Genomic DNA, 25,991 nt, shown 5'->3' with positions numbered 1-25,991 from the left:
CAATTTTAAACTAATAACATTTATTACGCTTTTTCTGACCGTCTAGTTTTGAAGTCTAGGAGTTCATTTAGAACCATCACATTTATTTCTATACAAAAACTAACTCAACATTATTTTCTATTCATAATTCTAAGTTACATTTTGTTGATAACGTTTCTCAAATCGTTAATTTAAATAATTCAGTCCCTAGTCTCTGATATGTATATGAACCATATCACGTGTCATAAGTTTTCTCTTCATACTGGGTGCAGTAAATCAATGCCTTGTTTGCGCGCGCTTCTAACCCTTCTAACCATGCGTAGTTGACATTTTCATACAAGCGAGCCCATTCATCTATATTGGCTCCCGAAATGCGAGAGAAATAAAAACAAGAGAGTAAAAAAATACAGAGCACGGTGCTACAAACAAACCGAGTGCACATGTAGCAGTATGCGGGCGGGAAAACCCGTCGCAGGTAAAAGATCCGCTCCGTGCAAGACACAGCACCCAGCTCGGTTCGTTTGAACCACACGGTTCGCTCGCTAGAATCGGTCGCGACTGATCCGGATCGAGATCCGTGTCGCACGGATCTGAGCTAGTGGCGCAGCTCTCGCTTCCATGTCACAGCAATTTCGAGCTGGACGACGACATGAGCGGAACTGAGAGTTGTTCGTATCTTCGGATCTTTTGCTTAGTACGGTTCGTTCGCTACCGCACTACTAGGTATCTTTTGTGTGTCCGTTCGTAGCGCCGAGTATGTGGGTATGGGTTAAGAAATAGGCGGCAAGCTAGATTATTTTTGCTTGTGTGTTTCTTATTCCTCTCTGCAGCAGAAATGATTTCTGTCGCTTGGCTTGATGGTGCTTGAGGTGCAAATAATAAACGATCAGCACGTGTGCGGTACTGGACTGGAATGCTCATACAAGCTCGCTTGTGTTGTGTACCGCGAGCGTGGTATTTTCGTTTGTGCTGTACAAAATACAACAGCGCGCGTACTCGAGTGCGTACGCTCGAGGGAGTTTCTCTAGGCGCGTGTTTGACAATGATTTCATCAATTTAAAGTGAGCTGCTGAGCTGGGCTTCTTTAAAAAAGATCCATGGCTCATCAGCCCAATGTAAGGAAGCGAATCTTTGGAACAGCTCCTGAGCGGAGCGCCCATCTCTACATTGAACCATTATTTTCTCATTCTTCATTATTGAACATTATTTTCTCGGTCGGCATCGCTCGCTGTCCGTTTGCCGGCCCATCGTGATGATTCAATTTTTCTATCACCACTCATCGCCAATCATCATCGCATCTGATCGCAAATCTCCAAATTCTGATGGAGATGAATCGAGGCCGATGCAAAAACAGTACGAAGAGTACGAAACATATTCACACACCGGAGTCACTCACCACATGGCGATGAATCGAAACCGAAGCTAAAGCAGTACGAATAAAAACGAAACATATTCATAAAGGAGTAACTCGGCCGCTTTGGGAAGATAGATATTGTTCTGTTCATTTGGGATACATCGTTCATCGTTCTGCTTCGATTCCTTTCGCCAAATATGAGTGAATGCGAGTTACTTGATGCGATTTCCAGTAACCCTGTCCTGAACGGACTCTATTTAAAATTTCAAACATATTTCCAAAGGATTCTGTCCCGAATCTCGACCGAAATTCTATTCAGAATCGCGAATGGATTCTCTTTAGAATTCCAAACGGATTATGTTTAAAATTCTGATCGGATTCTGTTCAGATTCCCGAACGAATTCTTTTTAGAATCCTAAACGAGATTCTGTTTAGAATCTCGAACAAATTTTGCTCAGAATCTCAAGCGGATGCTGCTGGCTAAGAATCCTAACAGAGTTTTTTTTAAGAACCCCTCTGTTATTTGCTACGAAAAGTTATATGGAACATCTTACCTCGAGTATGAAAAACATGAGATCAAAATTACAGAATTGGTTGCCACATGATTATTTGGGAAAACAGCATAGAATATTTTCTGATAACTGAGCCGACAAGATACTATGGTGAAAAAAATTCTTATGTCGAGTCCGCTACTGCAAAAACGGTACGGGAAGGTGGGGAGACTTGATCACCCCCTGTTTTATTGAGAACTAAAGTAGTTTTCTTCTAGCGTATTTTTTAGTATAGATGCTCTAGACAAATGACCTTTATGATGTGAGTTATTTTTTGGATTGACAACCTTATTTATTCTGCAGGGCGGTTTGTGTGTTTTGAACTTCCTAAAGATTTTTTTATTGGCCACGCAATTTTCATAACAATGACTAAATGCTTTCGTTTTTTCACAGCACAAAGCCATAAATGTGCGTAATGAACTGTACTGATGAAAATGTCAACATTCCATCAATGTTTTAGGATATTTAGATTTGAAGTTATTGCCTCAATATACTTGACACTTGACCCTTGACACTTGATCCCCCATTAGTCACCCATACAAAAATTTGGTGAAAAACTTCAAAAAATATAAATTTGTTCTCAGACTTCTAATTTTTTGTAGATTTGACAGATTTGTTGAAGAGTTGGCAGGAAAAAATATTTATTGCGTAAATATCATAGAAAGGGGATCAAGTCTCCTCAAATTTTAAAATTTCATGTGCTGTCGAATTCAATAACAAAAATCGTTCATGTATACGTACAGCAATTTGAAAATTTCGCGTATTTTGAAGGAAAAATATTTGAAAAATCTGAGGGTACCTTTTTATTTTTTTTATAAGCAAGTTCTTGGAGAGGGATCAATTTCCCCCGAATATTTTAAAAGTCGATTTTTTACAGCACTCCAAAAATTGATTGTGTATCAATAACAACAATAATTTAAGGACTGTCATACACCAGTAAAGTTAAATACTGTATTTTTTAGAGAGTCTGTGTGGAAATCGGGTACATATGTTTATTTATTTTTGGTTGTGACACATCGGAAATCAGAAAAGGGGATCAAGTCTCCCCAGTCTCCCCTACTATAGACTAGAAGTTAGCTACGGCGATAAAATCTGAAGAAATAAGGACATTTACATTTTTAAATACATATTTTATTTGAAAAAGCTTATTTTAGTTACAAGTTAAAGATTGTCGCTTCGGTTCCCTTTGTTCTGTTGGGTACCGAACTCAAATCGTCAAATCGTCAAATCGTATGTTTTTTTTCCTTCATTTACATTTAGCACCCTATCCCAACGACAATCTTTATCTTGTAACTAAAATATCTTTTGCTTCAAAGTAATAACATATTTTATTCAAATATTCAGATTCTGTAATATGCAATACTAGCTTTATGTACCCGGCCTTGCTCGGAATTGCCAGTTTGATTCGCAGTTTTTTTTTTCACAATCGGAAAATGAATAAACCAATTGGTCAACAGGATAATTGCGTTTTCTTATCGATACTTCATCATTTGATCAGAAGAAGGCCGATTTCACTTTTGAAAACATTGACTGAATTTGGAAGAAGGGATCAAACCCATAATCGCCTTATTCCGGGCAAACGTTTATATTTAGAGGAGGAGAAACATCCACCAATGCCTTATTCCGGGCAAACGCGTATTTTTTAAGAAGGGATCCCACCCACTATTGCCAGAAGGAAACACCTTAATCATTGCTTTTCACTGGGCAACCATAATTTCGATAAATGGCTAAATTGATCGATAACTAAACAATACAATAATGGGTTCAGAAGTTAGGCTGGAGCATACACACAAACATACAAACATTGAGTTTTATATATCTCGGGTACTTATTCAAAAGGACGTATGTGATTTTGTAAACAAAGATGCATACGTCGATTTGTCAAATATGATGGCACTCCTACGCAAACCAACACAACGAACATGTAGCCGAAACCTCCCCTACCTGTATGTGGCGATGGTTTGCGTGGGAGTGCTATCAGATTGCAGAAATCAACGTTTAAATTTTTGTTTACAAAATCACATACGTCACATACGTTGAATAAGTATCCGAGATATATAGATAGCTAATAGCTATATGTATTCGGCTTTGCTAGGGACTGAAAAGTAAATTATTCAATTAAAATGTCCAATGCTGTAGCACAAAACCCACAGAGGTAGATCTACCGCTCATAGAATTGTTCCTTTGTATCAATCTATTTTATATATTTGTTTGGCCCTTCTACCTTTTCAATAAACATCTTCCAAAAATAGAGAATAAGTGTACCAAATCTGGTTGTAATTTATCCTGGGAGTTACACTGAATTGCTCATTTTTTTAAAGACAACCCTTCCCCATAACTTCCCTTTTCCCCAATGACCCTCCCACCTCCTTTGTTATCTTCTCCTTGGGATAGAAAATGTGTACACCAATTTTGGTTGAAATCGGTCCTGGGAGTTAGGTGTTACACTGAATTGCTCTTTTTCTAAATACAACCCTTCCCCTTACCTCCCTTTTTCCCAATGATCATACCACCCTTTGTTATTTTCTCCTTAGGATAGAGAATGTGTGTACCAAATTTGGATGAAATCGGTCCAGGGGTTCAAAAGATACACTGAATTGCTTGTTTTCTGAACAATACCCTCCCCCAGCCCCTCCCTCTTTACCAAATTACACTTCCATATGATCGACTACTCTTAGTGAATATGTGTACAAAATTTGGTTGATATGGGTACTGGGGTTGGGAGTTACACTGAATTGCTCGTTTTATAAAGACAACCCCTCCCCATACCCTCCCTTTTTTACAATGACCGCCCCACCCGCTTTGTTATCTTTTGTTTAGGGTAGAGAATGTTTGTATCAAATTTGGTTGAAATCGGTGCAGGGGTTCAGAATTTACTCTGAATTACCCGTTTTCTGAACCATACCCTCCCTCCAGACCCTCCCCTTTCAAAGATTACACTCTCATATGGTTGTCTCCTTATATTGAATATGTGTACAAAATTTGATTGAAATCGGCCCTAGGAGATGCAAGTTACACATAATTGTTCGTTTTCTAAACAAAACCCCTCCCCCCTTTCTAAATGACCCTCCCACCCCCTTTGTCAACTTCCCCTGAGGATAGAGAACGTGTGTACCAAATTTGGTTGAATTCGGCCAAGTGGTTCAGAAGTAGTTAGCGAACATACATACATAGATTGATTTTTATATATATAGATAAAATAAATAGAAAAAAAAACATATCTTGAAAATATACCGCGGCCCGTTTCAACAGCTCAAAAGTTCTGTGCGGCTCTTGATATTGAGCATGCTGGGAACCACTGATCTAAATGACATGTTTTCCTTATAGCCTATTCAGATTGGGCTATTTATGACTTTGTTAAGTGAGAGGGTATCTAATTATTACGAGGTGTTCAGACTGCAGCAAGATAATATATCTTGACGTTTCCATGTTCCTCATTTGCACGCTAATACAGGGTTGAATTCAAGGAGAGTTTTAAAATATAATTTGACAAATAAAGCATTTGTGTGGAAAAAATTAAACATTTTTTTTAGAACAAAGTTTATACGAAAAAAAAAAAAATATAAAAAAAAATATGAAAAGGGATTTTCGAAGAATATTTGAAGCTCTCATTAAGGATAATGAGCGAAGCTACATCATTCATTAGTTGGGTGCGCCGTTCTTCGGGGAATCAGACTATTCCTCAATTTTTTTAAGTTTAAAAAGTATTTTGATTCTGTACTATGATCGAAAGGAGATTTGATAGAAAAATTTAGATACTTTTGGGAATTCTCACAAATAAATAAAAATGGACGATTGGACCAATTTTCAAGAAATATTATCGAACTAAAATGTATTTCCACCAGTATCTCCATGTATGAAGGGCAACTCAGCAACTTAATTGTTTTTAAAATGGAAACTGAACCATTGCGTTCTACTCGACAATCAATGATACAGCTTCTAACAAAATCGAATCGTGTGAATGTGATATAATTTAAACTGGATTTTGGATGAATTAATGCATTACCAATCCATGTTTTATTTAAGGTTATTCTACTTTATATATACATCCCATTCAAATCGTACAGTTGTCCCACGTGAAAATGTTGAAATCAAAGTATATTAAGCCATTCAAGGAGCAGAATTAAAACAATTTATGAAATCATGTTTATTCATCAAATATATTCGTTTTACAACCATTCCTACGTTTTAAATTGTCTTCCGCATTGGCCCTTGAACTTTAAAAATTTATTCGATTTGTTCTATAAAATCTAGGTTTAAGTTAAATACTTCATGTTAATTCTAGAGAGCATCTGTTTTTAAACAATTCATGTTGAATAAGTGGAGAATAAATAATTATCATCATTATTTTCATCATATAAAATGCTTTCCACAAAACCATCACAATCCGAGTTATTCTTCAGCGCTCAGAAGATTTCCATCGAACATGCATTCGACCCTGCTGCGACAGAAAGAGCATGACTGTCAACTTCTGAAACGAAATGAAAACAGAGAGAATTTTCTCTCTGGAAAGAGAGCGTGACGCTTGTCAGTTTTGTTTTGTTGAATTTCTCCCTGCATTCCAGTTAGAACGAAAGCTCTCTCGTAATAATTGTTCGTAATAAATTCTTCATGACTCTTTTTAGCGGGTATCTTTTGACAGCGCAAAATGTATGGAATATTACGTAAATAATGACATCATAAAGCGTATTTACCCTGAAACGCCAATTATTATGTCATTAATGGCGTAATCTGAATAGGCTATTAGTAAAAACTTAAATCTGTTAGCCAGAGGCGTCGCGTGATCAATTCTTCAACCTGTGCACTATTTTAATATTTCGAGAAAAACACATAAAAGTACCTGAAATGATGAACAAATAATTTTCCTGCGCGTTTCTCAATATGTTTGCTTATTTTGTTGCATCTAACTGGTTCTTAGCTACTTCTGAATTAACTCAAACTTAACTAAGCTTCAAAGTGATTTAAGTTTCCAATGTATAATAAACAACAAATAAGCAATATATCTATTCGGAAATTATTGAGCTGGCACTTTCAATTCTAATTTGATTTATTCATAAAATGAGACGAAGTTTTAAATACAGAAAATGAAATTGGAATATATCAATCATGCAAAGGCTCTAATAATAATTTGTAATTAGCATGTCATATCAGAAAAATAAAGTCTGTACAATAAAGAGAACAATTAAGTTCATAGCCCTAATAATTGTAAATAGAATAATTATTAATTGAGAAGAGTAAGGGGTTGTCCATATACCACGTGGACAAGTTTTGGTCAGTTTTAGATACCCCCTCCCGTGGACGTGGACAAGTGCTCACATAAATTTTCAAAAATTTGTATGAACCGTGGACATTCGCCATACACCCCCTTCCCGTTAAACTGTCCACGTGGTATATGGACAACCCTTTACTCTTCTCAATTCATAATTATTCTATTTACAATTTATATCTTTGATCGATATTCTGGACTGGACAGATGTCGAGAATTTTTCCGTTCATCAGCATGGAAACTTGCTCATAAAAAAATTCATAAATTTTTGTGGACCATTGACATTTGACTAAATATATATTGGATTTCTCGAAAAAAAACCCTAAAAAATAAATTTCTTTAAAAATGTTGACCCGTTTCATATTCGCTAATTCTGCGACAATATAGAATCAGAAGATGAAATGTCTGTTTACAATGTCAATAAAGCTCAAAATAATTTTCTTATCAAAATGTCAATATGTTAATATTGTCGGATACTTCAATGTCTGATATAATAGGCGAAGGGTAGAGAACCATTTGGGCAGCACCCCCTATTCCCGTCCACAACGTTCATTACTCGAGCGCATTACAACCAAATTACTTGTTTCTTAGTACATGGTTTTGGGGGCAGCAGGGACTATGTCCAAGGGCTTGACGATCCCTCCCCAGGCCCTCTGCGAGTTGTGGCGCCGGCCTAGGGTGTGGTGGGGTTTGACAGTGGACTTTGTTAAACTCCTATAAAAAGCTGCACGTGTCCGCAAGTAGATTCCGCCAAAGCGACCGTGTGCTGTTCAAAGCGCACAAGCCCAAGTCCTGGTGTTAGGTGGGACGTTAAACAGCCCTGACACGACGGCCCTCCGACGAGACAGGAGGTTTGCGCAGGCCCAATAAGCCGCCTTTAAAAACAACTATTACGAACGACATAGAAGATAATACGACTCGATACAATCGGCAACGACCTAGGCGACGAATAAAGGATCACGATTGGAAGCTTGGAACATGGAACTGCAAGTCGCTAGGCTTCGCAGGTTGCGACAGGATAATCTACGATGAATTACATCCCCGCAACTTCGATGTCGTAGCGCTGCAGGAAATCTGCTGGATAGGACAGAAAGTGTGGAAAAGCGGGCATCGAGCGGCTACCTTCTACCAAAGCTGTGGCACCACCAACGAGCTGGGAACCGGCTTCATAGTGCTGGGAAAGATGCGCCAACGCGTGATTGGGTGGCAGCCAATCTACGCAAGGATGTGCAAGCTGAGGATAAAAGGCCGTATCTTCAACTCCGACTTCAACAAGATCCGACGACGAGAAAGAAGCGTTCTATGTGCAGCTGGAGCAGACATACGATGGATGCCCACTGCGGGACGTCAAAATCGTCATCGGTGACATGAACGCTCAGGTAGGAAGGGAGGAAATGTATAGACCGGTCATCGGACCGGATAGTCTGCATACCGTATCGAACGACAACGGCCAACGATGCATAAACTTTGCAGCCTCCCGTGGAATGGTAGTCCGAAGCACTTTCTTCCCCCGCAAGAATATCCACAAGGCCACATGGAAATCACCTAATCAAGTAACGGAAAACCAAATCGACCACGTTCTAATCGACGGTAAATTCTTCTCCGACATCACGAACGTACGCACTTACCGCAGTGCGAATATTGAATCCGACCACTACCTCGTCGCAGTATGTCTGCGTTCAAAACTCTCGACGGTGATCAACACGCGTCGGAGTCGTCCGCCGCGGCTTAACATTGGGCGGCTACAAGACGGTAGACTAGCCGAAGACTACGCGCAGCAGCTGGAAGTGGCACTCCCAACGGAAGAGCATTTAGGCGCAGCGTCTCTTGAAGATGGCTGGAGAGATATTCGATCTGCCATTGGAAGCACTGCCACCGCCACTAGGCATGGTGGCTCCGGATCAGAGAAACGACTGGTATGACGGCGAATGTGAGCAGTTAGTTGAGGAGAAGAATGCAGCATGGGCGAGATTGCTGCAACACCGCACGAGGGCGAACGAGGCACGATACAAACGGGCACGGAACAGACAAAACTTGATTTTCCGGAGGAAAAAGCGTCAGCAGGAAGATCGAGACCGTGAAGAGACGGAGGAACTGTACCGCGCTAATAACGCACGAAAGTTCTATGAGAAGTTGAACCGTTCCCGTAAGGGCCACGTGCCACAGCCCGATATGTGTAAGGACATAAACGGGAACCTTCTTACGAACGAGCGTGAGGTGATCCAAAGGTGGCGGCAGCACTATGAAGAGCACCTGAATGGCGATATGGCAGACAACGGTGGCGGTATGGTAATCAACCTAGGAGCACGCGCGCAGGACATGCGACTTCCGGCTCCGAATCTCCAGGAAATCCAGGAGGAGATCGGCCGGCTGAAAAACAACAAAGCCCCTGGAGTTGACCAACTACCAGGAGAGCTGTTTAAACACGGTGGTGAAGCACTGGCTAGAGCGCTGCACTGGGTGATTACCAAGGTTTGGGAGGATGAGGTTCTGCCGCAGGAGTGGATGGAAGGTGTCGTGTGTCCCATCTACAAAAAGGGCGATAAGCTGGATTGTAGCAACTACCGCGCAATCACATTGCTGAACGCCGCCTACAAGGTACTCTCCCAAATTTTATGCCGTCGACTAACACCAATTGCAAGAGAGTTCGTGGGGCAGTACCAGGCGGGTTTTATGGGTGAACGCTCTACCACAGACCAGGTGTTCGCCATACGTCAAGTATTGCAGAAATGCCGCGAATACAACGTGCCCACACATCATCTATTTATCGACTTCAAAGCCGCATATGATACAATCGATCGGGACCAGCTATGGCAGCTAATGCACGAAAACGGATTTCCGGATAAACTGATACGGTTGATCAAGGCGACAATGGATCGGGTGATGTGCGTAGTTCGAGTTTCAGGGGCATTCTCGAGTCCCTTCGAAACCCGTAGAGGGTTACGGCAAGGTGACGGTCTTTCGTGTCTGCTATTCAACATCGCTTTGGAGGGAGTAATACGAAGGGCGGGGATTGACACGAGTGGTACGATTTTCACGAAGTCCGTCCAGTTATTTGGTTTCGCCGACGACATTGATATCATGGCACGTAACTTTGAGAGGATGGAGGAAGCCTACATCATACTGAAAAGCGAAGCTAAACGGATTGGACTAGTCATCAACACGTCGAAGACGAAGTACATGTTAGGAAGAGGCTCAAGAGAGGTAAATGTGAGCCACCCACCACGAGTTTCTATCGGTGGTGACGAAATCGAGGTGGTTGAAGAATTCGTGTACTTGCGCTCACTGGTGACCGCCGATAACGATACCAGCAGAGAAATTCGGAGACTATCAACTGACTATCTACAAAACGCTTATAAGACCGGTAGTTCTCTACGGACACGAGACCTGGACGATGCTCGTGGAGGACCAACGCGCACTGGGAGTTTTCGAAAGGAAAGTGTTGCGTACCATCTATGGTGGGGTGCAGATGGCGGACGGTACGTGGAGGAGGCGAATGAACCACGAGTTGCATCAGCTGTTGGGAGAACCATCCATCGTTCACACCGCGAAAATTGGAAGACTGCGGTGGGCCGGGCACGTAGCCAGAATGTCGGACAGTAATCCGGTGAAAATGGTTCTCGACAACGATCCGACGGGAACAAGAAGGCGAGGTGCACAGCGGGCAAGGTAGATCGATCAGATGGAGGACGACTTGCGGACCCTCCGCAGACTGCGTGGTTGGCGAAGTGCAGCCATGGACCGAGCTGAATGGAGAAGTCTTTTATGTGCAGCACAGGCCACTCCGGCCTTAGTCTGATGATAAATAAATAATTAGTACATGGTTAGTTTCTGTAGATATCTAGTGATGTACAGAAAATCAAGCCATTTGGTTGGAGCGCGGTCGAGTTATTAACGTTGCGGACGGGAATAGGGGGTGCTGCTCAAATGGTCCCGCTCCCTATTTGTAAACAGGCTTTATTGCGCTTATTAGCAGATGACAATTTCAGTTTAAATTGAGCTAATGTCGCGTTAGTATTATCGGACAGTACATTGTGGTGGACGACTGATTGTCCCTTTTACACCTGTCTAATTCTGAGGATGCGCGAGTTCGCCTTCCGTGCGATTGTTTATCAGCGCGCCCGTGGACGCTTCTCCAAAGCTGCTGGCTTTACGTGCACGTCGGACGGAGGAGCAATCAGTAGACTATATGAAAGAAAGGCCTTCTTTGAGTTCAGCCTTCTTTGTTCGAAACGATGAGGTGTGGTTTGCTGCGACCACGGATTGACAACGCGCACTGGGAGTCTTCGAAAGGAAAGTGTTGCGTACCATCTATGGTGGGTTGCAGATGGCGGACGGTACGTGGAGGAGGCGAATGAACCACGAGTTGCATCAGCTGTTGGGAGAACCATCCATCGTTCACACCGCGAAAATCGGAAGACTGCGGTGGGCCGGGCACGTAGCCAGAATGTCGGACAGTAATCCGGTAAAAATGGTTCTCGACAACGATCCGACGGGAACAAGAAGGCGAGGTGCACAGCGGGCAAGGTGGATCGATCAGGTGGAGGACGACTTGCGGACCCTCCGCAGACTGCGTGGTTGGCGAAGTGCAGCCATGAACCGAGCTGAATGGAGATGTCTTTTATGTGCAGCACAGGCCACTCCGGCCTTAGTCTGATGATAAATAAAACGGATTGATTTCACCGGATTACGTTCCGATCTACTGTCGTTATTGTGCTTGCTCGGAAGGTCAGTATTTGTTCCGGTTACAGCTGCTTCTATTTGTCAATGCAGCGAGCACATGTCAACTGAGATAAGTGTACGAATGTTACCGTGTTGTCGGTGTGGTTACGGTTCCTTCGTGTCCGGCTATCGTCCTTTCGGCCATTCGGTTCGGTTTTTCGTCACACTGTGTTGACGGTGAGGTTACTGGTTTTTCGTGTCCGGCTGTCGTCCTTCCTTCGGTCACTGGGTTCGTGTTTGGAAAGGTGTTTTCATTCGGGATTGAAACGAGTCTCTGCCCTGGAACCTTCACCTGGTTCAGATCGTTGCGTTGCGTTGCGTTGCGTTGTAACGGAGTATTTCGTAGATTGCATACTGATAGTTGTCATGTATATTCTTTACCTTTCTTACCCCAATTGCTTATGGATTTCCATTTGGGATTCAATGGAAATCCAATTGGGGGTCCAAAATGATAAGACATGAAAGCTATCATTGCCGGCCACGCCCATCTTCTCCGTTACTAGGAAAGGGAAGGAAATGATGATATGACATCTACTTAACGAGAGGCCAGCGACTCACCGACGCCCTCATAGATGTCAAGGAATTGGATGGTGGGTAGGGTATGTGGTTTAGGAGTATCATTATAAGCAAATGATAGAAAATTTGTGGAAATACGTTGGGAGTGACTTTGCTAAGAAATTTATGTCACTCCATTATCCTTGCCGATGATTTTCCTCGGATGGGGCGAAGGTATTAGCCTTGCCCTGGCTAATAGCCTAGGTTTAAGCGCCTTTGCTCGCTCTCTGAAACGAAAAAGAGCAAAAGAAATTAAATTCCCCTTCCCCCCTGATATGATAATGATTTTGATCAACAAATGAATTCTAAGTGGATGAATAAAATTTAAATGATCAAACGGCTGCAAACAAGCCTCTATTGTCGTAGCAGAAGCAAACCCGCCTCAATACGACAGGCAGAAGCACATGTTTGTGATTCAAACGCGGTCGACTGTTGTTCAATTTCGATACACATAATTGGGTAGAGAGAAAAGATGTGAAATATTGCTAAAGTAGGATTCGATGGATACAGGGAATTGACTCATATGCCACCGTTATTTGCTGGTTATGGGACAGCTTTCTCGCAAGGGCAGCTGTTGTATAATTGGTAATATGTCCGTGTTCTTAATGGAATAGTGCGGGTTCAAGTCCCACCGGCAGCCGAACTCTCCCTCGCACACCTCATAAAAAACACCCTCCAATGGCAAACCCAACTATGGGCATCAAAACCAACATCCCTTCCAAAAAAGAAAAAATTCGACCTCCCTTACAATTGATGACTTGTAAAAGCAAAAAAGTAAAAAATAAAAAATATATGTGTAACAAAAAAAATAAAAACACAGTAAAAAGAGTATATTTACATTCTTACACATAAAAACTAATGCAAAGTGTATGATGCTGTCACATTTTCATATGATGCATAAACAAATTTATTTTTGATCATCTTGTTTCACTAGACCCGTACAACTGGTGCTTATTCTTAATTAATTTATATACACATATCCTCATAAAGAACTATCCAGATACTTGAAGTATTAAATAACATTAAAATTAGGGTTAGAGAAATAATCTTCACTAACACAATTCAACGTCCATTGCGAGTGGAAAATAGCAATACTGTTTGGATTCATATTACGAATACTTAGGATGGTAGATTCTGTTCTATTTCCATAAAAAAATTGCATTTCTATTGAGTTTTACTGAACAATAGAACAACGGGATGTGCACATGCGTGTAAACAGCCGCAAAGATTGTAAAATATATTGGAGCGCTTTAAGAGCTCAACTTTTCGAAAGAAAAATTGAAAGAAAGATTTCCAGAGAAATGATATTTGAATTACAGTGAAGTAGCCAAGGAAATCTCCACTACGCAAAAAAAGCAAGTTAAGCGGATACGAATACACACTAATTCACTTTTACATATAGGCTAGCTGATCCGGTAGAAGTTTTGCATATAAGGCAAGATTGCTCGTTGTACTCGCGAGTGAGTGAGCAGGTTTCAAACGATGCTCACTCATTTTTCAACACTGCCCAGGCAAAAATCCCAAACATAATCCAATTTTAGTTTTTCACGATTATTACAATTCTACTCGTAATCAACTTTCTTAAAACCCATCATGCTGGCGAAATAAAGTTTGAATGTAACATATAAATATGATTCATGATCGAGAAGCAAAATCTATCGCTCAGCTCTTATTTTCGAATCCTATTTAACCTGAAGACCTTTGCCGTTGAGTAAAAATTGTAATTTTCCCACTGTTTCCTATAAGTTAAAGGTGGCACACATTTAATCATATCTTCAAGGCCATGACGGGAATCGGATCTTTGATCTGACCATTAATAAGATAATTAAAACGAAGAATAATGGAACATCCTCACCGGTTTTCTGCATTTTCTTGATAGATAAATAAACCATCCACCATTGTCCAATCGTATTCAACTCTTGAAAGCAACACAATGTTTCCTAATTTATCACTAATACATTTTTTCTATAACTATTAAAAAAGGTTTTTTTTCGCACTCCTTTTTGCACTTTTTGAGAACTATCAGCCGAATTTCGGCTTTTCACTCAATGATACGGATCTGGAACCTTCACCTGGTTCAGATCGAACACCAGTGAATGAATGTGGACTTGCTTCCCTGGGTGGACGATCGCCGGTGAAAAACGGTTCAGTTACACACTTCGACCTATGACGATTGAGCTACTCGATGTGCAACGAAACCAGTCCTGTCTCAGCACGTCCGGAAGTAAACGTTAAAACAATGATGGTGTGCAGGAAGATCGTTAGCCTTGCCTCTATCAAGACAAATGCCCAGCAGGCGTTTTTTGCCTGCGGTGAATTGCCACTTAGCATTGTTACACGGTCATTAAAACTAAATCATTATGATTATGGTTACTCTACATCTTTTTATTTGCACTTTTATTCACCAACAATATGAACTGTAACGTTACAAGATTTTCGTTTATCTTCCAAAACTAATTCTAGAGAAAAGATTAATAGGTGAAAGAAGATCCTCAACATAAATAACGAAAAAAGATTTTCCTTTGGTCCGAAAAACGCTTACTCATTGAAACGAAAAGACGAAACCCTACACTCCACCATAGATGGTACGCAGCACTTTCCTTTCGAAAACTGCAAGTGCGCGTTGGTCCTCCACAAGCATCGCCCAGGTCTCGTGTCCGTAGAGGACTACCACCGGTCTAATGAGCGTTTTGTAGATAGTCAGTATGTTACGGTGGGGAACTCTTTTCCCCACGCCATTGACAGTCTCATAAAACCTCCGCATTTTGTTTTGATCCATTCTTTCCTGCGCCACAGTAATCACTTGTTCTTCATACTGTTTTTACAGTACAATACACTTACTTAAAATCCCGATGTAGAACTTCGTAATTACTTTGTCGCCTACTGGGAATTAACACCGAGTGCATTTTCTGCCATCGGAGGTCACCAATCCAAATACCATAACGCTAGTATGATGCTTTATCAGATACCACGATACCATACCACGTCGACCACATCTTCTACCGGAAAAGAATTACACTGTGTTCTGGAATTTGATACGGGATCGACGGTAAACAAAATACCAAACTCTTAGACCTGATTGTAATGTAATCATGTAAGTTAGTTTCAATAAAATTATAACGTAAATAAAACAGTAATTATTTACGTTATAAATTTTATTTTAACTAATGTAAGGGCTATGAAAATTGTAAAACTCTTAGCTGAAAGAGGGTGTATTTCACTCAGCATTGATTTGGATATTTCTTGAAATACCGATTTCGAGAACACCATGCATCCATCTGGAGAGAAACAGTGACGAGGTTAATAGCGGCGCTCCACTCGATACTCATGGCCGAGACAGGAGGGCTCGTTGTGTGATATGTTCTGTATGTTTACCTTCTTGGTCAGCATGGACGGATGAGTAAGCGTTGTGTACCTTAGTAGAAAAATATGGAACTTTAAGCTGCAAAATGCGTGTTAAATTTGAGAAGCCATGAACAATATAATTATTTTTTTAGTATGTAAATAAGATGTATTTTTTGCCAAAATACTTTCATAAGATTAGTAGCCTTAGTTGCATCGATATGCTTCCACCTGCCCGATGTTGGTCCACAAATCAACTGTGTTGATCGTTCGGAGAGGTCAGACGATTCTCTACGTATGGTCAACTTTCATGAGGCTAATTGCATATTTACGACTATATCCGAGTGGATGTATTGCATCAGAAAAACGTGCGCAGGGGACGCCAAAAGTTGTGCAAAACGAGCGTATCTGAAAAGTGAACCTGGCAGTTTGTGTATGATCGTTGTATTTCGCCACCAAACTGTGGGAAAAATTGATTGGCAAGTCATTTTTTGTAGATCTGTGAAATAATGTCTTTTTGGTAGTTTGCTTTCAATGTGGTAGGCATCAACACTGTCAATACGGCATCCCCTTCACTTCTTCCCTCAACTTTGCGCGAACAATCATCCTGCCGGGCCAGCCAACCAGCGATTATTTAATTTTCTTCCATAAATGGCACTGTCCCTCAAGCCGTCGACAGTGCTCATTTATTTAGACATATCGTCTGGATGGTGGTCACTGTGTTATGTCTTGATAAATTTTGAAAAAAATCCCAGTGCACAAATTTATGTAAAGGTGATATACACTTGAATCATATTCATACTTGGGTTCGATCTATTCGTTGCTTTAGAGTTAATAAAAAAATATCTCATTACTAATTACTCATTAGTAGTTTTATGAATAAGTGTGTCAAGTAAGCTTATGATCAATGTCGGAGATCTCTCAAGGTCCTTTTTTCGAGACCCTTTCGGCTTCTATTGTAACATATGTAAAACTAAACATAATTACCATGACGGTGACATACCAACTATGTGTGTGGTGTTCGTCCATGTCTTGCTATTTCTTACATGCATTCGTAGCTGCCCAACAATATTTAAAATTCATATGTCGGATGTGATGACCATTTTCGTCAGTAGTTGAATTTGTTTTTCTTACTTGGGCTTGCACCACGGATGCTGCTGCACAACCGGTCGAACGCTCCCCGCTCGTACTATCACCTGGCTTTTTCGGCAACTATGCTTTGCTATGTAAGAGAGTGTTGTGTTATGGCGGAGTAAAGTGCATTCTGTTGGGCAGCTAATTGGCTTGACATTTTCGCAGCACATATTACAGTATTAAATTGATCAGTTGCGTAAAATTGATTCGGCATCGTCCGCATAATGACGATGCTGTTCATCATATTTATTGGGTTTGGGTTTTTGAAAACAACGAGTTCTCTCGTTTTTGGCTTCCTCGTACACCAAGGTGTAACGAAAAGGCTTGTTCACTCCACTCGACGGGGAACCCTGTTCCGTTGTTATACTTTTTTATAACGCACGAGATAGGCACTATGACCGTTAGGTGGATTAATCAGAGTTTTTAGTGGAACATCTAATTGGCGGACCATCTGTTAACGGCTATCGTTTCTGTTTTATATACAGAAGATTGTGTGTGGAACCTATCAACGCCGCGGTTGTACTACTTTGTTCTATTGTTTCATTTTGGTGCTTTGGCTTCTCTGTTGCATTATAATGTGTAAACAATCGTTAGAACTTGAATTTACTCTATACCATATCTTTCTTTACCCTAAACCTGAATCTAAACACAGTTGTGGACTTGTTGTGTAAGGTATTAAGTATATCCCAACCCCCGTATGTTAAGTTTAGATTAACCAAGTGAAATGAGCAAACTACTCACCTTGCGACATTTCGAATCGTTTCCCCATTCGGTTTGCTTGCGTTAACCGCTCAAACCTAAACGCATATCAAAATTAGTTCGAAAGCGTATTCGAACGTATTGAAAAATACGATCGACAAAATTTATCGAGCAGAACCAGAAAGCGTGATTTTGAAAACAGAATATCAGTTATCAATGAAAATTATTCTGTGGGTTTGTGGTAAGAATTGATAGACGTTGAACAGCATCCTGTGGTGAAGCTTATCCATAGAGTAACCCTTTGTAGGCCTATCCATGCAATGGATGGAATTGAAAAAGTTGCGTGCGAAAACAAAAACAATCCATTGGAATTGTGTGCAGTGGCAATGTGGCATTCACCGACGAGTAACCAGTCGTTTATTATCGACATTCGCGCAACGCACACCGAGCATCCCAATACCTAATTTGATGGAATTATCTCCCTTGAACTGGTCCGTAAAAACGAAAGATCGAGATCGGGTGGCTTGGCGATGTTGTTGTGGTGGCTGCTGTCACAGGGAGAACTTGCGCGCGCATGCCGTAGGCTCAGTTACATTCGTACGCTGAAAGAGTTCACACGCGCGCATTCACTAACTGGAGCCGTCGAATGCAATTACCAGCTGGGCCGGATATCAGCCAACGACAGTACGTCCTGATTATCGTCACTCGGATGCAACTGGAGAAGCCAGCGAACGTGACGTGCAACAAGTGCGCGACCTTCAGAAATTCGTTACATTCTTCGTGTGTTTGATTCGATCTGCGGAGCACATATCGAAGACTGAAGGTGTTGCCTCCGTTGATGCTGAGTTCCACGCGTGCCTACACACGCGAATTGCATTGACGTGCCATACCATCCTTGCCTGGCTTGATAGATGAGAACAGCGGAACGGTGGGGTGGTCGACGTCTGCACCTATTCGATTCACGGTTGACATCAATTGAAGAATAAAGTGGATTATTTTACATCTGCAGCTGGGGAAGATAGTCTTGTTAGTGTTCTGCCATTACCAGCTAGCATCGTTGATATTGTTTGTTATTCGAATTTTTAGTGTTCGGTAATATTCGTATAAAGTTTGAGTGTACGATAAGAAGGAAACTGTGAACATTAGCCATGTACATGTATGACCCACCAAAGAAAAATAACTTCACATCTGTGGAAGGTAAGAATTCAATTCGATTGTACTTTTTGTTAACCATAGAATAACCAAATATAATATATAATATTTGGTATTTTTGTGAAAGTTGTGAATTCGATACACTTTCCGGAGAAGAAACCCAAGATTTCCTTGTTTACATAAAGATTTGTAATGAAAATCTCAGATTAATAGACTGAACTAAAAAAATCGTTCTAAAACTCTTTACGGAATTTAATTGTGCATAGATTTAGAAGATTTCTTGAAATTACTAAAATTAATTTCTTTTGTATCTCACAACTTTATCAGGAGCGAAGAATTTATTTTTGTTTTTATATTCCATTTATGAGTTTTTTTATGACACGCTTTTTATCCGTTTTTATCCTGCAACCACATCAGTCCCATATGAATAAATAGCAACTCGAGTAAACGATCATTTAAAATATAATCAATATTTCTTCAGTGTGGCTTGATTAAAATGCTTTCCAAACATTTTTCACACTAGTGTGGTGTAAAAATATCTATATTTTACTATGCCTTGCATTATTGAAATGATTTTTGCAATTTTTTACGAAAATAATCCATGGGACAGGATAGGCGGTTACTTTGCCTGTTGGAAGGGAAAGTAATAGCATATCCCGCCAGCATGTTGAATTCTGTAGGAAGTTACATTACAAAAATATGACAAATCGTGCATTTCGCATTACCGTCGTGTACATGCACTAAAACTATTGTAATTGATATCGTACTTTCCTGTATTAAGAGTTTTAGACTAGTTTTATAGCCGAATTGTAAAAATGTACATTTTTATCGTGAAATTAAAACACGGACGTTGTGAAACATGTGATTCGGCAAAGCAGAAACAAACCAAACATCCTATGGACATTCAAATGACAATCCCCAATCCCCAAATAATCGTGTGATTTTTCATTATTTATGATTTTTTCAAACGTGTTGCAAATGTTTTGGTGGCAAACTGAAGTTACACGATCAAAATGATAGGTACAATTTAAAAAAAAAAGCTATATGGGTGATTATTAGGGTGGTTCAAAAAATCGATTTTGCTCCACAGTGCTCATCTGATTGTTTATCATGTTCTGAGTGTCCTCTGAAAATTTGAGCTCATTTGGATTAAAACTGATTTAGCACAAGCGATTTCAAGTTTGCATGCAAATTAGTATAAGGGAAATTTATTTTTTCATTATACTGTTGATGACGCTTCCCCATTAAGCGCAGGTTAAAAGAAAACCTACATAGCTAAAAGGAATACTCAGCATCTTTCACTCAGTGAAAACCGCATCTCAATTGATCGCCCCAGTAATTAGTAATCGATTTTAATACAGGTTGCGAATCTTTAGTCATGTATCAAGTGTACAAAGACGAAAATATGGTGAACCGTAGACAGACTTCAGTACCCCACCCCGGTCAGTTAGTGTGAATGTCGGAAGAAAGAATAGCAAAAACGAATTCTACAGAGAACCGGATAGAGTGGAAGGCCACAAACACGCTGGCTGCCCGCGGTGGAATAGGATCTGGAAACACTAAAGTTTAAACGCTCGGAGAAACTGGAGGAACATCATTTCCTAAAAACTTGATGGAATTCACATCGACGTGCATAACACAGATCGAGGATAAAGCGCAGATCGATGTCACCTACACAGACCTGAAGGCTGCCTTTGATACAATTGACCACCGTGTACGTCTTTGTATGTTATCTCGACTTGGATTCTCCGTACAACTAGTGTCCTGGCTGAATTCGGCAGAGCATTGCGTGTAGGAAATGGCTCCTGTCTTTCGACAACTTTTTCTAATACGTTTGAGGTATCGAAAGGTAGCAATTGCTGGCTTCTCTTGTTCGCATTGTTTTTCAAAGACGAGACGTTGCTACTTCGAGTAGGTTGAAACTTAGTACATGCAGATGACTTGAAGCAGTATTTTAGATTTTATTGTACGTTTGATTGAGGACTATGAACGACTCCAAGTGCTGCTCAATGTATTTGTAGTCTGAAGTAGCAATAATAAGCTGATTGTGTCTTTAAATGCGTGGTGCTCACGTTTTGTTGCATCGCATCACTAATTGTTTTCGACTATTGCATTAACGGAGTTTCGCTGACCGGGGTACAAGTAAAGGACTTAGGTGTCATGCTAGATGCTTTATTGTCGTTCGACGAACATCGCTCGGCTGTTATCGCTAAAGCCACTCGTCAGTTTTATCGCCAAGATTGCTAAGGATTTCACAGACCCATATTGCCTGAAATCACTCTATTGTGCCTTGGTTCATCCCATATTGGAAACTGCTCCGATTGTTTATGATCCATACGAGGTTTCATGGTGCTTGAGGATTGAACACAAACAAAAGCGATTTATTCGCTTTTGTAGACTTCTAGGGCAGGAACCGGTACCACGAGGATTGTAAATTGTCATCTGCATGTCATTTGACTAATTTGTTAATAACTTTCTTCAGAATCAAAATTCACATCATAATTTTATATGTACTTGAGTAGGGATATATTTTTGGTCAAGGGTACATTACTCTAAATATAACATCTAAGGCTGGAGAATGAAAACTCTCCAAAATGTCACGTGTCATTTGACATAATGTCATTTGAATGACATTTTGCCTCCCACGCCCTAGATTACATATTTACAGCAATGTCTTGTAAGACAAAGTTGTAGCCACATTTAAGCGCTATAAGTTCGTCATAGATCAATAATCAATAGCTAACTTCTGAAAAAAGTTCTGGGAAAATTATACAAACGAATGCAAATGACATTTTACAACACGACGTAAGAAGATTCAAGCGAAGTTTGTTGGGAAGCTTCTAAATGGAGAAATTGGATTTCCGTACACCGCCATGGCTGTCCCGTAACACGAATCTGCTATAACATAAATTCCATAGAACATCATTTGGATATCAAGCCTAAGCATCGCTAGTAGCTTTTTGATCTATAGCCGAGGGCGCATCTAGTTGTCTTGGTACCCACAGTCGACCTCCTCTGCATTCTAGTGCAGACTCATCTAATGTGACAAAGGGCAATATTCCCGATTCTCCACGCATTCTGTTGCACACCGTTATGCACCGGCAACGTTTGTGAAGGATTGCACGCACCACCCTCCCTTGCTAACCAAACCACGTTGGACATTGGACCACAGATACACTTCCCTGGTTCATCGGACAACATTTCGTACGACTTTGAAAAGGCTAATTTTGACGACATGAACGACTTTCTTCAAACCATCGACTGGACTACAGTTCTTCACAACAATGATGCTAATTGTGCTGCTTCGACGATGTGCAGTATATTGCTTTATGCAGTTGATCAATATGTACCATTGAAGCGAACTCGTGAACATGAAAAACCATCCAGGGCAAACTTCAACCTTCGCTGCTTGAAAAGAGTGAAACGGACAGCACTCAGAAAGCATAGCAGATACCGCATTGTCGAAACGCGAATCGCTTATGTAGCAGCCAACGAAGAATATTCTCGAATTAAAGATCGGCTGCATTATGCATATTTAGCTCAAATGCAAAGTCTTCTACGATCGGACCTTATACATTTTTGCCGTTACGTTAATAACGAGCGCAAACAATCAGGCCTCCCGACTTCTATGACGAATGGCGAACTAGAGGCAGACTCGGTATCGTAGATCGCCAACATGTTCCGGTCTCATTTCAGCAGCGTATTCACCAACGAGCTACTCAATGCATTGGACGTAGAAAGTAGAACTATGGTCTTCGGATTTCCGATAAGGACCCCTGATATGGTGATCTCAGTCCAGATTGTATACCATCTCTGTTACTCAAATGTTGCGCACATGCATTGGCCATTCCGTTCGCGGCAGTGTTCAACCTATCCTTATCTACCGGTGTATTTCCCGAAGGCTGGAAGGACTCTTTTGTTGTTCGGGTTTATAAAAAAGGGTGCAGACGGACAGTTTCTAACAAACGGAAAATTACTGCTTTATGTTCCTCTTCCAAACTATTTTAGAAATCGTTTTAAAAAAATCCGCTCAGACTTTGAAGCAGTATATATCACCTGACCAACATGGTTTCATGCCGAAGCGTTCCAAAACTACTATTCTCGCATATTTTACATCATTCATCATTAAATCGATTGAAATAGGTCACCAAGTGGATGCAATATATACGGATTTGTCTGCAGCATTTGATAAGATGAGCCATGGAAACGTCCTGGCAAAGTTTGGACAAGTTAGGAATCAAAGACAACTTGCTGCATTGGTTACGCTTCTACCTCACTGGTCGCGATATGTCCGTTAAAATAGGAAGTCCTATTTCAACACCATTCCCTTGGATCATTCTTGTTCCTTCTATATATCTTCTACTTTGTATCTTTCTCAATATTTCTCATGTTCTAGGAATCGCTAGAACTGGAATTGGACTTCCATACCTTTTCCATTTCAATGCTATACTAAACTTGACTATTCTAGTAGTAGCTGCTAGAATTGGAAATGAACGAAAAAGCTCGTTTCCCCCTACATCCAATAAGAAATTCTATCAGTTGCTTTCTCCTATCTGTCACATTGGCAGCTCGTTAACCAAGACGAACCTCTGCCTCTCGAACCGAATCCAAAAATTCCAACAAATTCCGCATGAACTCGTGGCAAGTGCAGAAGTATATTCGACTTGCAGTGGGCGAGTGATTGCATCATCATTTCCTTCCCTCTCCCTACATTGACTTGCATTTCGGACGTGGCAGTCGCCAGTGTTTTTTTTTTTTACAAGGGAGAATGCATTTACACACTAACCCAGTACACGTGCATTGTAGTTGCCAAACTACCACACGGAAGTGTACTGGAGTGTCGGACTCGACCATACCGGTAATACCGACTAAACTCCCTTGGGCTCCACCATCGTTTCCCCAGGAACTACCTCTCAGTACTACTTCTGGGGGGACGGCAGTACTAAGCGTACTCACTCATTATCGCTCACACAGGCACTCGTCCCACGCGAGACTGACTTGGGTGCTCGCACCCCATTCACTCCATTTGAGTCTTACTTGGATGCTCTCCCGGACGCTCCGCTGCCATGCCTCGAGGTGTCAATAGCGGTAACTGCCTGGGCCTACAGATATTGCGCTACGACACTCTGCCTCAGCACGAGCAGATCAATCACACCACTGCCGAAGCAGACCATACGCTACCCTGCCGAAGCAGGGACACTCCCCATGCACCACATGTGCACAACTGTAGGTGTGTGGGTACAACCCACTGCTACCCTGCCGCCGAAGCAGCTTCTCCAAAGACCATTCGCTCCATGTGACCCTTTTTCGGGTGCTCACTCTAACACTCGCTGCAATGCCTCGAGGTGTCGATGGGATACCTCGACTCCTGCCTCAGCATGTGCAGTCCATACTCAGACTTCTGCTGCGCTTTGAGGTGACAATAGCGGCGGAGACACGCTATGACACTCCTGCCTCAGCACAACCAGATCACTCACTCCCTGCCGAAGCAGCTCACGCGCTACCCTACCGAAGTAGGTACACTCCACAACTTATTCTAACACTCCACTGCCATGCCTCGAGGTGTCGATAGCGGTATGTGGGGACTTTTTTTTTTTTTTTTTTTTAACTAATTTTATTTGCTAATTATTTAATACATGCATTCATCTCTTAGACTAGGTGTTCCGTGTTTTCTTAACACTATCATCCTTATTTGCTATGTTACGCTTTTAGTTATTAGTAATACATTTCAATTGCCTCTGGCAGTTAGGAATTTCCTCTGGTTGAATTAAACCATGTAGGAATTACAATGTTTTGTACTTAAACTAAACTTAACCTATTTTATACTAAGGGTACAAGGAGTTAATCGTTGCAATAGAAGATTGCAACGATTTTTGTCTAAAATTGGAAATTATTTTGTTGGACATTTGTTGCAATGTCTCAATATTAGAAATACTATGAAGTTCATTGGTACTATACCACGGAGGCAACTTCAGAATCATTTTCAAAATTTTATTTTGAATCCTCTGGAGTGCCTTCTTTCTGGTATTGCAGCAACTAGCCCATATTGGCACAGCTTACAACATGGCAGGTCTACAAATTTGTTTGTAAATCAAAAGTTTGTTCTTAAGACAAAGTTTTGATTTTCTGTTTATAAGTGGATATAGGCACTTAATATATTTGTTACATTTGGCTTGAAGGCCTTCAATGTGATTTTTAAAAGTTAATTTTGATCTAGCAGAAGTCCTAAATATTTAGCTTCGCTAGACCAATTAATTGGAACCCCATTCATAGTGACAATGACCTATTGCTAGAAGGTTTCAAATAAGAAGCTCTCGGCTTATGTGGGAAAATTATAAGCTGAGTTTTGGAAGCATTCGGGAAATTTTCCATTTTGCAAGTAAGTGGAGAAAATATCCAAACTTTTTGCAATCTACTACAAATGACACGAAGGCTTCGCCCTTTGGCTGAAAGGCCCGTGTCATCTGCAAACAAAGATTTTTGACACCCTGGTGGTAAATCAGGTAAGTCAGAAGTAAAGATGTTATACAATATGGGCCCCAGTATGCTGCCTTGGGGGACACCAGCCCTTACAGGTAATCTATCAGATTTAGTATTCTGATAGTCTGATTTTGCAGCGAGCGATCTGATAAATAATTTTGGATCAGTTTAATGATGTACAGAGGAAAATTAAAATTCATCAATTTTACAATCAAACCTTCATGCCAAACACTGTCAAATGCTTTCTCTATATCAAGAAGAGCAACTCCAGTCGAATATCCTTCAGATTTGTTGAGCCGAATTAAGTTCGTAACTCTTAATAACTGATGAGTAGTTGAATGCCCATGGCGAAAACCAAATTGCTCAGTATGTGGGGACTAATCAACGATACTACGCTACGACACTCTTACCTTAGCATGTGCAGTCCATACTCAGACTTCTGCTGCGCTTCGAGGTGGCCATAGCGGCGGCGACTCGCTATGACACTCCTGCCTCAGCACAACAGATCACTCACTCCCTGCCGAAGCAGCTCACGCACTACCCTACCGAAGTAGGGACACTCCACATGCCAGTTGGCACTCCTCCCTGGGCTTGTGCTTTTGAAGCGGCACACAGTCGCTTTGATAAAGTCCGCTTACGGGCACTTGTGGTTTTTTGGGAGGGATTTTAGCAGAGCCCACTGCTAAATCCCACCACGCCCTAGGCAGTTCTCTCGCCAGTGTGACCTAACAAATGAGATCACCAGTACTTGTACATT

At 41.0% G+C, this 25,991-nt stretch overlaps 1 protein-coding gene across 3 annotated transcripts in view; it reads left to right on the top strand.

The window, feature by feature from the left end:
- The window catches only part of LOC134212371 (myosin-2 essential light chain), a 45,003-nt gene that overhangs the window by 13,451 nt on the left and 5,561 nt on the right, over nt 1-25,991 (top strand). Inside the window, exons 1-2 of one of the 3 annotated variants that reach the window (XM_062690147.1) lie at nt 18,196-18,628; nt 18,689-18,799. The exons of 1 other annotated variant lie outside the window; for it this stretch is intronic. In XM_062690147.1, coding sequence (XP_062546131.1) covers nt 18,751-18,799 — 49 coding nt within the window. In that variant the 5' untranslated portion in view covers nt 18,196-18,628; nt 18,689-18,750. Of the gene's footprint in view, nt 1-18,195; nt 18,800-25,991 lie in introns of those variants that run through there. One more of the 3 variants, XM_062690146.1, reaches the window with a different exon arrangement.

This window comes from Armigeres subalbatus, chromosome 2 (assembly GCF_024139115.2).
Source record: "Armigeres subalbatus isolate Guangzhou_Male chromosome 2, GZ_Asu_2, whole genome shotgun sequence".
NCBI lineage: Eukaryota > Metazoa > Arthropoda > Insecta > Diptera > Culicidae > Armigeres > Armigeres subalbatus.
Note: the sequence above shows the minus strand (reverse complement) of the source record. Positions and strands in the feature narration are given on the sequence as shown.